General features: G+C 52.7%; 1 protein-coding gene across 9 annotated transcripts in view; it reads left to right on the top strand.

The window, feature by feature from the left end:
• Nucleotides 1-14,056, top strand: part of LOC144737649 (uncharacterized) — a 31,666-nt gene extending 17,610 nt beyond the window's left edge. For 4 of the 9 annotated variants that reach the window (XM_078620421.1, XM_078620422.1, XM_078620425.1 and 1 more), the window contains 2 exons: nt 7,392-8,242; nt 11,570-14,056. In XM_078620421.1, the coding sequence (XP_078476547.1) occupies nt 7,392-8,242; nt 11,570-12,256 (1,538 nt within the window). In that variant the 3' untranslated portion in view covers nt 12,257-14,056. Of the gene's footprint in view, nt 1-7,391 lie in introns of all 9 variants that reach the window. The other 5 variants (XM_078620426.1, XM_078620428.1, XM_078620427.1 and 2 more) reach the window with 5 other exon arrangements.
• Nucleotides 14,057-17,452: the final 3,396 nt, after the last annotated feature.

Here is a 17,452-nt window from a genome sequence, read left to right as displayed (position 1 = left end):
GCTAACTCCAGCCTTAACCCACAGGGTAACCCCGGCTACACCCACACGGGCTCTTACGCCCCGTAGCCTCTCGGAACACACCCAGCCGGGGTGTCCGTCTCGACTCTGGGTCCCACAGTCTCGGCCCACATGGACGTCAGACTACGGGTCCCACAGTCTCGCCTCCGAGCCACACAGGGCCCCGGTCCTGACAAGGACAGCGGGACTAGGGGTCTCAGGGCCTACCCCTTGAACTCCGTCTTCGGTCTTCGACTGGTTAACAACTCCCCGAGTGCTCCCGCGCGTCCCCCTTTATAGTCCTTCATGCGGACGTCGCTGAGAGCACCCACCCCAGTTGACCAATCACTGCGCGCTGCCCACGATCCTCTTTCCCACCTTGTGTCAGCGCGCACAACCACGCACCCCGCGCCGCCCCGTGATCTCTCTCTGCGGGCGCGCGTCAACACCACCACTACATCACCCCCTACCACATAGCTCGCAGTCGACCCAGCTGCTACAAAAAAACTTTTATTACCCCCCCCCCCCGTGTGTGCCCCGTAACACAAGCAACAACAACAACAAGAACAATATGTACAACGCGGCGAGCGACAACAATAAAGTGTATGCAAAAAAATGACTCGTGCAGCGTCCCTTCATTTCCGAGCGCCCCTTGAACGGAACATTACACCGGGCAGAAGGGGGACGCGGCGGCGAGCTCGGGTTTTTATTTTTTTCTTCTCTTTCGTTTTTTTTTTCATGAAAAGTGTTGTGTCTTAGCACGAGTCCGTCTGGCCGGTCCGTCGTACGGCACCAGACGCAGTTGACCGACCGGTGGTGCCAGCAGTCCAGGAAGGCACGGGGCAGGCATGGGAGATCCGCGCGTGCCGCGGGGTTCCGGTTCCCGACGGTCAACAGCCGTCAGGTCCGAGACACCTGGGAGTGGGTCAGGTAGAGACACGTGAGGATCAGCCTGCGACACATCCCTCCCCGAGTCGACGGCCACATCACACGCTCGGTCGTTACGGCACAAAGGGAGGCCATGCGGTGCCGCGAAGGGTTTCAGCCGGAAGGGGTGTACGTACCAACGGCGTTTTTCCCATTTCATCTGGATACTCTGGGGTCGTGCAACACGCACGATTTCCACCGGTCCCCTCCATGGTCTCAACAATTTAGGGGACATAGCCAACGGTGCATGTGGACAGTGCAGCCAGGCCTTATCGCCTGGTTTCCAATCGTGCGTATGCACCCTACGTTCGTGCTATCTTTCGTTAGCAATCTGGCGAGACCTCGAATTCAACCTCGCAGCTTCTCGCGCTTCAGCCAGTTTGGCGATATTAAATTTGATGTGGTCGGCCAATTTAGATTTCGCACGTGGCTGGGAAATCCCCAGTTGGACATCCATGGCCGGATCGGCCTCCCGCCCATACATGAGAAAAAATGGGGAAAACCCCGTCGCCGCATGAGGGGCCATACGATAGGCCGCGAGTACCCCAGGTACCTGTAAGTCCCAATCAACCTGATCGTTGCAGACCTGTTGGCACAGCATAGAAGTAATGGTCCTGTTCAGACGTTCAACCATTCCATCAGTCTGCGGGTGGTACGGGGAGGTACGCACTTTCTTTGTACCCAACAGGTCGCACACCTCGCGCAACAAAACGCTCAAAAAATTCTTCCCTTGGTCCGTCAGCAAGCGTTCGGGGGCGCCTTTGTCCAAAACATAGCCCTGGACAAAGGCGTCCGCCACTGCCGCAGCCGACTGGTTGGCGAGTGGCCATGCCATGGGCCATCGGGTGAAGTATTCTACGCCAACCAGCAGGTACTTATTACACCTAGGTGTAGCGGGAAAGGGCCCCAAGATGTCGAGCGCAACCAGTTCGTTCGTGCGCGAAACCTGAATGGATTGTAGCGGTGGATTTGCCGCTATTGGTGGCGGTTTCCTTTGGGCGCACCCCACACATCCCTTAAGGATGTTTGCCACGTCCTTGCCCATACCCGGCCAATAATAGTCCCGTTGGATTAGGGCGAGCGTTTTGTGAAATCCCAAATGCATGAGTCGTTCGTGAGCAGCCAGAACGACCTTACCCCGCATAGCAAATGGCACAACGAGCGCATGACGCCGAGACATATTGTCCCACTTCATCAGGAGGCCCTGTCTGACCACCCAGGAACCGACCCGCGTCTCCCCCCCCCCCCCGGGAGCGTCAGCCTTCCGACGCAGCGTGAGTAGGGAGCTGTCGGCCATTTGGAGACGGCCCCACTCGATAAGAGGCAACGCTAGTAACGAGTCCCTCCCCGTGGGCGCGGCGGCCGCGTCGACCCCCGGAGCGTCAGTGGCGGCGAGCAAAACTTCCGCGGGGACGGCGACAGGAGGTTTACACCGCGCCGATCCCAGAAGACATGCACATTCCGAGCGAGGTGGCAATCGCGACAAGGCATCCGCATTCGAGTGCCGCAATCCCTTACGGTAAATCGTCGTGAATTGGTAGTCTTGGAGGACCTCCTGCCATCGGGACAATTGGCCGGAGGGTTGCGCCACCCGCATAGCGTATTGGAGAGCCGCGTGGTCCGTACGGACAGTAAAATGACGGCCGTAGAGATACGGCCTGAATTGCTGTATAAAAAAAACGATCGCTAGCAATTCACGACGTGTTACACAGTAGCGTTGTTCCGCAGGTGACAAAACTCTGCTACCGTAGGCGACCACCCGTTCGACCCCCCCGACCACCTGTGAGAGCACTCCCCCAATACCCGTGTTACTGGCATCCGTGTCAAGCAGGAACGGTTGCGTGAAATCGGGGTAACACAAGGGGGGAGCCCGCACCAAGGCGTCTCGGAGGGAGCAGAACGCAGCCTCCTCTTCCGGCCCCCAGTGAAACCTTACTCCTTTAGCCGTCAAAGCGTGTAGGGGCCTGGCTATGGTGGCAAAATGTTCGACAAAACGGCGGTAGTAGGAGGCGAATCCTATGAAGCTGCGGACTTCAGTGACTGAGGTTGGCGTTGGCCATGAGCTGACGCAGTGCGTCTTAGCAGGGTCCGTAGAGATCCCTGAATGGCCAACGTAATGCCCCAAGTACCTGACCGATTCCCGAAGCAGGTAACATTTTGCCGGTTTAAATTTTAATTTAGCGGAACGCATCCTGAGGAACACCGCTCTCAGTCGCTGGAGGTGCTCCTCGAAAGTCCGGCTGAAAACGATGATATCATCGAGGTAAATCAAACAGGTGTCCCATTGGAGTCCTGACAAAACCAATTCCATGAGCCTCTGGAACGTGGCGGGAGCGGAATGTAAGCCCATGGGCAATCGATTGAATTCAAATAGGCCTCCCGGTGTCCGGAAAGCGGTCTTTGGTTTCGATTCATCATCGAGGGGCAATTGCCAAAATCCCGAAAGCAGGTCAAGCGTCGAAAAAAACTGTGCTCCCGCCAAGGCATCCAGCGACTCATCCATCCTGGGGAGTGGATACGCGTCGGCCATTCAGATTTTGTTTAGGTGGCGGAAATCCACACAGAACCGCAAGGAGCCGTCCTGTTTTTTAACAAGGACGATGGGAGCACCCCACGGACTGGAAGAGGGCGAAATGATGTCGGCCGCCAACATGTCATTAACAGCCGACTGCACATGCTCCTTCTCGGCTGGGCTGAGCCGGAAGGGATTCTGCCGAATAGGGGCCGCGTCACCCGTCGCTATGTGGTGGCGCAACAGGTCCGTGCAGCCAATATCGTACTTGTGTCTGCTAAACACGTCAGCGAATTCGAGTAGCAAGCCCCTCAACGCTCCCAACTGCACACTAGACAAGTTACTAGACCCAGCACACAACGAGTCCAACCACTCCATCCCCTCCTCAAATGGAGGATGCGTATCGAGGCCAGAATCCGCGTGTGCAACGAGCTGTTCATCGACGGGTAGCGGCGCCGCGTGAGCCAGCACCGTGCCCTGTGTAATTACAGCTGGCCGCGACCCCGTATTCAGAACCATAACGAACGGCTCACTGTCCGCCCGCACCATGGTCTGAGCTACCGCTAAGTCGAGGCCCCCAACAGCTCTGTTTGACGGCCCAAACAGAACACCCTGTTCCCCCGCATCCACCCCGAGGGGTTTTCTCAATCGAAGGGGTACCAACATTTGCGATCCCGGGGGCACCCGTACAGTCGGAGTTGCCAGCGCCTGAACCGTCGCACAAACCGTGCGTATTTTTGTAGGACTCGTCAAAAATGCAACCCGCCGTCCCGATGGAAGCTCAATGCAGGCCTGATCGATGAGAATTTTAATGGGCATTTTAGCGAGAAAGTCCGTACCTAGTAAACAAGGAACTGCCAGAGATGATGATACAAAAATAGGACCCGCCAATTTGATATCGCCAATACAAATAGTCGCCCGAATCTGTCCGATGATTCCCAAAGATCCCCCGTCCGCTGCGTAAAATGGTACGTCCACCGGCAAAAGGGGTCGACATTGGACGGGAAGGATGTTATAAATAAGGTCCAAAATGATAGTGGCTGACGCACCCGTGTCCACCAGCACCCGGACCTCAACCCCGTCAATAAAACTCGTTACCACGGACGACCCGGCCGACGCAGCCACTATCCTGTGGGCCAATTCGGACCATTCGACTGCTTTCGGGCCGTGTACGAACTCCCCTCGCCGAACCGAATCCCCGGTACCCATACGCGGTCCCCCCACCGCGAAGCGGCGACCCGAGTGTGCCGTGTATGTGGACCGAGCGTGTGGGGTGCCGCGACTTGCCGGGGTTAGCTGGGACGACTTGGGGCCTTGGTCGTCGTCCGGACGTGGTCCCGTGGCGCGCTGACGCGGAGCCCGGCACCCGGACGCGACGTGACCCCGAAGGCCGCAGTTGTAACACATGACGAGGGACGTCGTGGGTTTCGGTTGCTCCAGCTTGCGGGATGAACGTGTGGGCGAACGACCTCCCGATCTCCACTCCCCCGGTCTCGACACGGTGAAGGTCTCCTTCCGAGCCGTAGCAGTCTGAGGCTCGGCGACCGTCGCGGCAGGTGCCGCGATCCCCGCCGACGCACAGACGACCGTCCGCTTGCGCTTGAGGACCTCATGTGCGTGAATACTTGTAGCAATCCCCAAGGAGCAGATGTCCATTTCGTCCGCCGTATTGATGGGGACTCCCAGGTCGTGAGCCAACGCCAGCAGCTGCTCCGTCACCATGGCGTCCTTCCCCTCCTTGTCCATGCGGGGAAAAGCGGCGTCCTCCAGGGCGAGCAGCGCCGTGCGATAGGCAAGCGTAGTTTCTCCCACCATCTTGCGCCATTCGTAGAACTGGTGGCGACAGGTGGAGGGCGGCCCGAACACCTTAGCCATTAGATGTAGCGCGGCCTGGAGCGTTGAGCGGGGCGACCTTGGGGCGGATGTGAAGGCCGCAAGCGCGTCGTCGTCGAGCGTCGCTGGCAGCGCGCGTAGGGCAGTGGTGTCGGACCACCCCGACATTTCTTGATGTGCGAGGAACCTTCGTTGGAAGGCCCCCCAATCGCCCCCATCCGCCTTGAACGCCGTCAGCGCGGGCAGTCGTTGCTGGAAGACCTGGTCGTCGTCCTCCGAAGAATGCTTTTCCCGCGCACCGCTGTGGTTGATGAAAATGTCGGCTCCGTCGGCAGGCGCATGGTGGAGAGCTCTGGCGCGCGCCGATGACGCGGGCTGTGCAGAGTGGAGGTCTCCGACCACGTGGTGTCCACGCTTCCCGCCAACCGATGGTGGACCCTGCAGAAATGGCGCCAAATTCAAAACTTTCGGCGCGAAGCGCATTCTGGCGGGATCCCTCCGGCCGCGCTCTTTCCTCCAACCTCGTAGTCGTCCTCGCGCCCGCTGCAACGGTGATTTCTGCCAAAATCGAAGCAGCGGCGAGCAGCAACTCCGCCAGGCGGGAGTGTGCATCCTGAAGGCTGGTGTCGGAGGCGAGCGGAGCGTCGGCCATAGCCGCGAAGTGCTGCATTGGCGGCAACTCCTCGTCCTCGCCTTCCGAGGTTTGTGGCTCCGGTACGCCGTCGTCTTCCCGATCACGCTCGTGGGTACGGGTAGTCTTCCTAGTATCCATCCTTTTGAAGACAGGTTTACTTCTGACGCCAGTTGTAATCTAGGAACTTGGCGGGAGACGACCTTACGGGTAGCACACTCTTTATTTAACAGCAACTTATATTACACGGGTGGCTAACTCCAGCCTTAACCCACAGGGTAACCCCGGCTACACCCACACGGGCTCTTACGCCCCGTAGCCTCTCGGAACACACCCAGCCGGGGTGTCCATCTCGACTCTGGGTCCCACAGTCTCGGCCCACATGGACGTCAGACTACGGGTCCCACAGTCTCGCCTCCGAGCCACACAGGGCCCCGGTCCTGACAAGGACAGCAGGACTAGGGGTCTCAGGGCCTACCCCTTGAACTCCGTCTTCGGTCTTCGACTGGTTAACAACTCCCCGAGTGCTCCCGCGCGTCCCCCTTTATAGTCCTTCATGCGGACGTCGCTGAGAGCACCCACCCCAGTTGACCAATCACTGCGCGCTGCCCACGATCTTCTTTCCCACCTTGTGTCAGCGCGCACAACCACGCACCCCGCGCCGCCCCGTGATCTCTCACTGCGGGCGCGCGTCAACACCACCACTACATCTGTATTGTCTCCACAGTCTGCCTGTCGACACTGCGTTTTGATGTGTGTGAGTATTCGGATCACGCATTGAGATCCTGGATGCGTCGATGTGAATTATGCAGTTGGGCGCCACAGTGGCCAGGATATGTTAACTACCTCGCCTGGTATACAGGAGGTTGTGGGTTTGACCCTGATGCCTGCTGTATATTTGGATGTCTGTATGCCCGTGTCTGTCTCCCCGTGGTGACGTTGATTTTTCTCTGGGTTCCGCCAGTTTTTTCCCTCTACATTTAGAAACATTTTGAGTATTTGGCTCCTGCTATGAATTTCCACGTGACCAAGGCACTTCGATTAGCTATCATTTGTGATGACCAGGTCACTTCTGGAAAAAAAAGTTGCACAATTAAGTTTGGGGCATTCCTTAGTAATAATTAGTTTAGTTTTAGTATGGGTCTCGATGAGTGAATCTGTATGGGTCTCTATGGTTCTGCACGAGTTTCTGGATCTCTGGGGGTCTCTAGGGCTCTGAGTATGGGTCTCTATGGGTCTGGGTGGGTCTCCTGAGTCTGTAGAAACACACGTTCAGAATATTTGGCTGCTACAAATTCCCACGTGATGATGATGATGATGATGTCAGCCACTTCGTTGAGCTGTTGCTTCTGAAAAAAGAGCTGATCAATGGGGCCTTTACCTGGTCATATATAACAAAAAATTGTCGAGTTTTACTTACAGTCCATACCGTAAGACCCAACCAATGTCGGCATCCCCCTCCCCCCCCCCCCCAACCTCTGTCTCTTGCAGGGATAGCTGTGAGAAGACGCCCCGGCGCATTTAGCAGGGGGGAGAATCTCAGTGCTGCGCTCGGCTTCCGGCCTCCCGGCTTCCACAGTCTGCGTCGCGACCTCCGCCCGTTGCGAACGGAGCAGCGCCCGCTCGGCGGCGACGACGACGACGAACCTCCACGGACCGTCATCGCGAACGAAGGGCCGTTGGGGCCGGAAGCTCCGACGGCCGCACCGATGACCGCCCGCCCGCGGTCCTTCCGGTGCCGTGACTGCGGAGAGGATGCGGCAGGCGGCGCCTCGCGCCCGGACGATCGCCGGGAGGCTCACGTCAAGAAGCCCGGCCACAGCCACCACTGGCGCAGGTGCCCGGCGTGCGAGAGGGCATCTGGTGCGGGGCCTTCGCACGTTTGCCCTGCGTGCGGCAAGAGCTTCGTCCGCGCAGCGCACCTCAAGATTCACGTGATGACGCACACGGGCGAGAAGCCCCACGTGTGCCCCATATGCGGCAAGGCCTTCACCCAGACGCCCCACCTCAAGATCCACATGATGACTCACACAGGCGAGAAGCCCAATGGCTGCCGCCTGTGCGGCAAGGGGTTCATCTGTCCCTCGAAGCTCAGGATCCACATGCGCACTCACACGGGCGAGCGGCCCCACGTGTGCCCCGTGTGCAGCAACGGCTTCACTCAGTCGTCCGTCCTTAAGAGTCACATGCTCACGCACACGGGCGAGCGGCCCCACCGCTGCGCCGTGTGCGGCCACGGCTTCACGCAGTCCTCCTACCTCAAGAGCCACATGCGCACGCACACGGGCGACAAGCCCCACCCGTGCGCCGTCTGCGGCAAGCGCTTCATCTGCCCGTCCAAGGTGAGGGTGCACATGCGCACGCACACGGGCGAGAGGCCCCACCGCTGCCCCGTGTGCGGCAACAGCTTCACGCAGTCGTCCATCCTCAAGAGCCACATGCTCACACACACGGGCGAGCGGCCCCACCGCTGCCCCGTGTGCGCCAAGTGCTACGCCGACCCCTCGTACCTCAAGAGCCACGTGCTCATCCACAGTGGTGAGAGGCCGCACGCCTGCGCCGTCTGTGGCAAAAGCTTCACCCACTCAAAGGTGCTCAGGCGGCACATGGCGACCCACTCCAGTGGCAGGGGGCGGCAGGGGAAGAAGAAGAGGGTGGGGGGAGGCTACGTGGCTGTCGACTGAAGTTGGGTGGAGGGGAAAATGTCACGCTTTTTCTTTCATACGTACGCGTGCGTGCATGTGCACCATAACGTATGTAGCCAGCCGTACTAATTGGAGGTGGTGGAAGAACATAAAACTAAACGCAACGACAACAAACGAGCAGTTCGAAAGAAATTAGTTCTCAATGTAGTATAGTAGTGTATTGTGGTGGAGAGGTCTGCTTGTTTCAATGATCCCAAGAGCAGAGCCGTCAGGAGCCTCGTGCTCCTGGTAGCCTCGTGCTCCTGGTAGCGTCATCCATGGCGGCAAGGTCAAACGACGGCTGCAGTGGGAAAAATGGCAAAGCGGCTCCAGTTGTCACCACTGGATCCAGCCACTAACCTGTCAAGATTGTTTGGATCCCCCCCCCCCACCCCATGCGCACCGGGGTCCCCACGTAAATCCACGCGCAGGTTCTCATCAGGTTCGTGAAAAGTCCTGCGGCGATGGACGATTGCCGAAAGTAGGGCCGGGGCCGTGAACCTGGAAGCCCTCGGTCAAGACTCTACATGCATGCGGTGGATGTGATATGGTCGTTGGAAACCCTCCACTGGGATAGGGGTGTCCTTTGGCAGTAACATCGGCGGGTGAGCAATACTCTTTAGGATGCCCTCTGGTCACTCTCACATGGGGAAAGGAGCTAGAAAAGGTGACCTTGACATAGGCTACTCCACATTTCCTGGCTGGGAAACCGCACCCAGGGTGATCACCGTATAGTTTTTGCAGAACAAAAACTAAACGGGCATTAAGCAAACGAAAAGAAAGATACATTTTGCACACCTGGTAAGTAAGAACACTCACAGACAACATCAAGAGTGATTGCCCTGAATGAGGAATGGCCATTGTGTCCAGAGAGTTAGCGAAGCACAACATTGACATCGCTGCTCTCATTGACGCACGATTTCCTGGAGAGGGGCAACTGAGGGGAGGGAAAGGAGGGTATTAAACCTTCTCCTGGAAGGGGAAGATGGATATTGAACCTCAGATCCACGGGGTTGGCTGCACAGTCAAAAATAAGATTGCCAATGCACTCCTGGAACTGCCCACACAAGGGTGTCAATGAAAGGCTGATGACCCTCCGCCTCCACAACCGTCATCAGTGCCTATGCTCCAACCCTCAACACTGATGACAGCATCAAGGAGTAGTTCTACTCCGATCTCGATGACACCCTCACCACCATCCCGAGGAGCGACGAGGTCATACTCCTGGGTGACTTCAATACCCAGGTTGGATGTGACCACAGCATCTAGAGCAGAACCATTGGCATGGACGGGGTGGAAAAGTCAACGCCAACGACATCCTCTGCCTAACCAAGTGTACCCAACACGGCCGGATCAAAAGAAACAAAGTCTTTCGCCAGAAAGACCAACAAAAGACTACATGGAAACACCCCAGGTTGCAGCAATGGCACTTCCTGGACTATGTCATCGTCCATGCTAGTGATCGGAGAGAGATTCTCGGTGGCTCACTCTGCGCAAGACATCCAGATGACCCTCGATATATTCAACTCTGCATATAGGAGACTTTGTTTAACCCTGAACATTACCAAATCCAAGGTCCTCCACCAACCGCCATCCAACCAGCCAAACACCCCACCGACTATGTCAATGGAGAGGCCCCTGAATACGTGGAGTGTTTTTCCCTTACCTCATCTCTCCCAAACGGCCATCGTCAACGAGGAGATCCAACACAGAGTCTGGTGCGCCAGCGTCGCCTTCAATGACAAAGATCTCTGCAGGACAACAAAGCTCCTAGTTTACCGGTGCGCTGTTGTCATCCCAATACTGCTCGACTGCAGCGAAATGTGGACAGCCAACCGGCACCACATCACTACGCTCGAGCGGCTTTCATCGGCGCTGGCTCCATCAAATCCAGGGGATCGAGTGGAAAGATCACTGCACCGATGCGAGTGTCCTCCTCCAAGCTGACACCACCAGCAGTGAAGCGACACTTCTAAAAAACCAACTCCGATGGACTGGCCACTGCATCCGCATGCGTGAGAACCGCCTTCCTCGCCAGATCCTTTTCTCCCAACTCTCAAATGATCAACGGAGGAGGGGACGACAAAGGAAGCGGTTCAAGGATACCCTCCCTGAAGCACGGAAAAATCAGCCTTCAAGACTAGGAGGAACAGGCTGCCGACCGCCTAGTGTGGCGCCGCTGCATCCACCAGGCCGCGGCCCGAATCCGAGACCCAAGGTCTCGATGCCGAAGTGGATCGCTGCCAAAAAATAAAGGAAAAGGAAACCAACCCACACTGCGGATTCCACTTCATTCCGGGACTGTGTGGTGCCCTGAATGGCCAAAGATCTGCGGTTCCAGAATTGGACTCCTCTGCCACCTCAAGAGCCAACACTAAACCTGATGGACGTCATATTCAAACCCTGAGGGACTGCCGATGACGAGGACAACGTATAGTAGTGTAGTGGAAAGTAGTATGTAATCGTGTAGTCTGTAGTGTATAGTGTAGTGTATAGTAGTTTGTATGTGTGTAAGTTGAACTTCTTTTGCACCGCCTTACGTAGCCAACCGTGCTAATTGGAAGTGCCGGGGGGGCAGGGGGGGGCAGACGAAGGACAAGAAACTAAACAAGCAGTTTTTTTTTTATAGTTTGTCAATCTGGATGATGTAAAAGTGCGTAGCTCCTAAAGGATTCCTAATTTCGGAAGGAAGAGCCTTCCAGACAGCCGCAGAAGAGCGTTCTAGACGTCCGCAGAGCAACGACTACAGTTTCACATTCATGTGGTCAAGCCCAGACAACCGCGTCAGCAAGCGGAGTAGTGTATCATCATCGCTGTGATGTCTCCCTCGTATTTGTGGATGGGGCCATTGCGTCGTTATACGTTGTGTACGGCCTCTGTTCTGGGTGACCACAGTCGCACCACTACTACTAGAGAGTTTATAATTTTCCATTTGTGCATCAGGTATCTGCATCTACTGCCATGTTTTGTATGGATGCGGTTTAGGCGGTGGACCATGAGCGGCTTCGTGGAAGATCAAAACCCCAGGTGGGGATCTTCTGCTTTGGGTACTTCACACCAACGTGGCATTTGATTGTTTGTGAGTTAACTTTCAAACTGGTGGTGAGTGCAGCGGTGACAAAGGCAAGCGATTTCATTATTTGTCCTGCTGCATTTGAACGGCGATGCAGTCTCCCACAAGAGAGAGAAAGAGATCAGCCACAAAGGACATCTGAGAGCATCCGCCCATTCGCCCATGCAAGAAGAGTTAGCTGCTGCCCAAGGTTCTTATTGGATACTGGCCCGTCACATAATTTAACACGGGCGATTCGCACACAATGGTACCGTAATTTCGCCGATTGTAAAACCGCTGCTGTCGATGTATTCAAATTCATTAAACTGGTGTTATTTGCCGCAGAACCAGCAGGTCACCAGCTGTTGACTCGTGGCCCAACTCAAACCGACCACTACAGCCTGCCTAAGATGACGTACCATTCAATGAGGTCACACGTCACACGCGTGAGGTTCTTGCCACAAATTAACCACGACAGCTCGCTGATCTTTTTGTGCAGCATAAACCATCATCGCGCGAAACCTGCGGCCACAAGAGTTAGCTGCTGCCCAAGGTCCTTATTGGATACTGGCCTGCCTATATCATTTAAAACGACTGCCTCATACAAAGCTACCTCCTGATGCAGCTAATCTGGCTGTGACGGTCCCACCTGATGACGGAGACTTGTGTTGCCTCCGAAACGTCGTGATTTTTGTTTTTATTTTATTTTCATAAATTTTGATGTTTTACCTACGTGACTTTACCGAAAAAACCTAAGAATATAAAGCTACCTCCGATTAACACCCCCAGCACCATCGATTGAGCACGGTCGGCTACGTACGGGTGTGAAAGAAGTTCAATGTGCGTACGTATTTTGCGCAGATTGTAAAACGCTCCCCGTGGATTTTATATATTCGGTGTAGGTAACCGGGCGGTGGTGGCTATGCACCTGGCCTCGTAATCCAGTGCTGTGAAGGTTGGAGGCTCGCACAGATATACTAATAATAAGACAGTAGACTCTCGATTATGCACGCTAATGATGGGGAGGACGGCTGCGGATAATACAAAATCATGAATAATACAAAAATATAACTAATTTTTAAAATAAAGCACAAACTCGATTGTTACTCTTTCGATGTAGAATGAATACTAACGGTCGACCGATCGATGATGCGCGTGCTCAGTGATCATAACACTTTTCTCTTCTCGTCCAGCAGAAGACTCGGCCCACTAAGTGGATGACAGCAGAGCCACAGCCAATCAACATCAATCAAACTTAGCCCACTGTTATAAAGATGTTGCAACTACTGTACTGTAGGTGCGATCACGTGGATATCAAATTAAGTGGCACAACATATTTGTTCAGTTTAAGCACCGTGACTTGGAAATAAATATTTCCAAGAATAACAATGCATAGCTGTTTTTAGATTACTAATGTGAGCGTAAGGGAAAATACATGAGTTTTTAATGTTTGTCAAAATCTCAGGTGCGCGGTTAATCTGCCATGGGTTTTGACTTAATGTTACCAATTGTTGGCGTAACTGTAAGGCGTTTACGTTATATGTGCACGCGGTGGTGCCAATTTCGGCCAATCGGAGCTAGTATTTGAATTGTAGATGTTTTGGATTAACTCTCCAACACACCGGTGTGCTTAATTTGTAACTAAATTGGTAGGTTTTGTTGACGTGACAAACCTTACTAATTGGCCAAGACGGGTGGTGGCGAGTTTAACGACACATTTATATTTACGTGATCTAGCCCAAAAACCTCTTGTAAATAGCACCCAAACAACAACAAGACAAAAGAAATGAGTCCACGAGGTCTACTGCACAACCCAGAGCACACTGCCCCAACTTGTCAACCAAAGCCGGGCAACCTTCGCCAGGAGGGGCAGCGGTGGAGTGGCGAAAAAGTGAATCGCTCATTGTGAAACTCCCCTTCCGCCGGTGGTGGGTGTGGAGGAGCCACGTTCTTAATGGAAAATCCACGGGTTTATTCATTTACATCAAAGTGCACGGCGGATAATCGGGAGTCTACTGTACTGTAATTTTATGTGCAGGGTGCTTCAAAAACTTGTTAACTTACATGGGACGATCGTTTTTGATGGAAAAATAACGGATAAGATACACTAACATGATAAATGTATGTTTATAGCTTCAAAAAGTCAACGAGGCTCCACTTGTTCGACATCACTGTTAACACATGAACTGGAATCTTCTCCAGGTGGTCTCCAGAGCCCGGAGGCACATTTCTCGTGGTAGTGTTGCAAATTCTCAAGTTAACATTTTTTGAAGCACCCTATATATATAAAATCACGTCATTCTTGCTTGATAGCATCCCATAACGCTGTGCATCAATCGTGTATGAAATCCACGCCGGTCGCACCCGTTAAAAAAAAAAAGCTGGTGAGCCCAACCTTGAGGGAGTGGCTCACGCCTAAGCACATTCTGCTATGAGTCTTTGGGTGCTTGCGGATCGCGGTCGTGTGCAGCGTTGAAACACCTCCATCACGCTGCTCAAGGGCCCGGCAACCCGGAACTCTCCAATTGCTACAAGAAACAAAGCACCAAATTGCCTTGCAGGGACCGAGTCCTTGAGCTGCAGTGAAACCCAATGATCACGCCAGCTGGATGTACTCGTGACTCGTATGGCCGTTGTTCACAATTGCACCCGAGAAGAAGAGAAAAAATAATCACCCATCCCTCTATTTAAGACCGAAACAGGAGGAGGATTTCTCCACAACTCTGTGGCTGTCACCAGATGATGCTTGTTGCTGTTGTAATTACTGGCAAAATGTCACAGCTACTCGAATTGTAAATGTAGTGGGTTATACTGGTAGAAACGAAGCGAACCAGCCTACAATAGATTATATCGTCCGTCCATCCGTCCGTCCGATGTCCGATTAGGTGTAGCAACATCGCCCCCTACTGCAAACACTTGGCATGACCCTACAAAAACCTTTAGACTCAGTGAGGCTTTCCTGGCTAAACAAGTGTAACATTCCCTTATAATTCCCTGAGATAGCTTTTAATTAAAACATTTAAATTAATGAGGCTTTCCTGGCTAAACAAGTGTAACATTCCCTTATAATTCCCTGAGATAGCTTTTAATAAAAACATTTCAATTAAAAATTAACTCACAGCGGCCTAAAGCCTACAGCTAGGTCTAAAGCCTAGAACTAGGCCTCAAACTCTCCCTTCGTATCGTACCCCCGCGTGTGTGAAAGGGAGTTAATGTTTAACAATGTTACATTCCCTGATGTTTTTAAATAGAAACATTTAAATTTAAAGCTTTTACATAAATAATTAAAACATTTAAATTAAAAATTAACTCACAGCGGCCTAAAGCCTACAGCTAGGCCTAAAGCCTAGAACTAGGCCTCAAACTCTCCCTTCGTATCGTCCGATTAGGTGTAGCAACATCGCCCCCTACTGCAAACACTTGGCAGGACCCTACAAAAACCTTTAGACTCAGTGGGGCTTTCCTGGCTAAACAAGTGTAATAATACATTATGTTTATATTCTTTGGTTATTCGTTCCTACCAGCCCACCCCGCAGGGTCCTGTTAGTGCTGTACTAGTATTTAATTGGCACGATTTTTTACGTGACAAACCCCTTACTGATTGGCTGTGTTGGGTGATGGTTGCGGGTATAATGACATACTTATATTCACGCGATATAACCCCAAAAAAAACTTGATGGATAATAAACGTAATGTTAAACAAAGCCAAGTCGAGGTCTTAACCCGCTCACAAATGGGTCGTCGCTGATTGATCTAGGACTCGAGGGCATGGTCTCAGCCCCCCACTTTACGAGCAGCTCTGATTGGCCGAAATTGACGCCACCGCATGTGCATGACGCCAACGTATACCTCTTCGTCAATAATTTGGCCACAAATGCTGTCATTTGTGATGGCCAGGTCGCTTCTGAAAATAAGTAATATTTAAAAATACTTTTTTTTAAACATGCTTTAATGAAATGTACCGTACTTGTAATGGCAAAACTCCACGACTCCAGGAAGTGGCCCCGAAGTTTACCATAATGTAAGGGACCGTGGTGATTCACAGCCAACGTCAGTTGAGCGTGGACAATTAGACCCAAGCCGAAACATAACATATAAAAAAGATGGTTTAAATGTTATATATTTTTATGACAGAATATAGTATTGTCATAAGTATACCAAGTTTGCAGTCGATACCACATTGGGAAGTGGGTTAAAATTGAGTTACAATATTTGAGGATACGACAACAACAGACAGTGAGTTAAATAAAATCGTGCATAAAAAAGAACTACGCAGCTCAGTGAGGCCCTTACCTGGTAAAATAAAAACAAATGTTTAGTTTCTAAAATTGTTTAACAGATTAGTTTAACTTCGAATCGAATTCACTTAAACTTGAAAAAAGAAGTTAACAAAAATCACTGAGGTCTGCACAAGAGAGAGCTGATCATGATTGGCAAAGCAAAAAAAACGTATAATGTTAAACAAAGTCAAGTCGAGGTCGAAATCAGCTCACAATAGGGGACGTCACTGGTTGGTCGAGGTTGCACGCGGCTCAGCCCCCCCCCTACTTTCCGAGCAGCTCTGATTGGCCGAAACTGCGTGCCACCGCGTGCGCATGACGTCAACGCGTACCGTCACATCAACAAGGCGGCTCACTACGGGAGGCATAACGGTGACCCCCGCAAAAAAAGTTATTTATTTAGCCAATGCTATTTCACGTGTCTTCCCACAGTCAATGACACCAGATACATTCACTAAATTTAGATAAATAAAACAACTTTATCTGAGTAGACGTCAGCCACCCCCACATAGCCACGCCCACAGTCAATGACGTCAGATACCTTCACTAAATTTAGATAAATAAATCAACGTTCTCAGAGTAGACGTTAGTCACCCCCACATAGCCACGAAGCCACTTTGGAGCCACCTCCAGCACGTGCGGGGCCACCAGTCCTGCACTCCCACACGGTCTTACCGCGTGTTCTTGTACAGGGAAATTAACTTTTCAGGACCATACGGCGTTACAGCCGTTTGTGATGGGACTTTGTAGGATGAACTTTGAGATTTATAAGGTCACGGGGTGATCAAAATGGTCTGAATTGGTCTGTAATAAGGTAGGGGACTGATTATGGGTTAACAGGTATGCTCCACTACTACACACTGCACTACTATAAACTATTACATACTACACTACTATAAACTACTACATACTACTATACACTAGGCACTACTATACAGCTCTAACGTCCCATAGTGTCTTCTGGCTTCCCGTGGCAGTCACGATGCCCCAATCGATGCTCGGAAGCAGCGACGCACTCCCTGATCACACTGTAAGGGGCTGTCCATAAATGATGTCACGCACCTAGGGGGTGCGGGGGGGGCTCAGACATTTGTGTCGATGTGTGATGACGGGGGGGGAGGGGGTTGAGAAATGTGACGTCACATCAAAATGCGTAACTTTAAATAAATATAGACAACACGTTCTACTTAATTCTCCTACAACATCAGAGTGCAGCGCCACATTAAATACGCACTACAATGACAATAGTTTAAAGCAATTTGAAGCATGTTTTTTTTTTGGGGGGGGGGCAGAGCTTTGTGACGTCATATTTGAGGGGGGGGGGGTCTGACTTTTTGTGACGGTGGGGGGGGGTCAAATATCGTCCAAAATCGCGTGACGTCATTATGGACAGCCCCTAAGCGGTTTAATACTGCACCACCCATTGGCGCCTTGAGGGGTCCAGGCCAGACATCTGGACAGATGGATCGTGCAAGAACCTCTAGCCCAGTGTCACGGATTAACCGAGATTCGAACTGCTTGGTAGTAGTAGTGGTG

Source organism: Lampetra planeri, chromosome 72, assembly GCF_965212315.1.
Source record: "Lampetra planeri chromosome 72, kcLamPlan1.2.h2, whole genome shotgun sequence".
NCBI lineage: Eukaryota > Metazoa > Chordata > Hyperoartia > Petromyzontiformes > Petromyzontidae > Lampetra > Lampetra planeri.
Note: the sequence above shows the minus strand (reverse complement) of the source record. Positions and strands in the feature narration are given on the sequence as shown.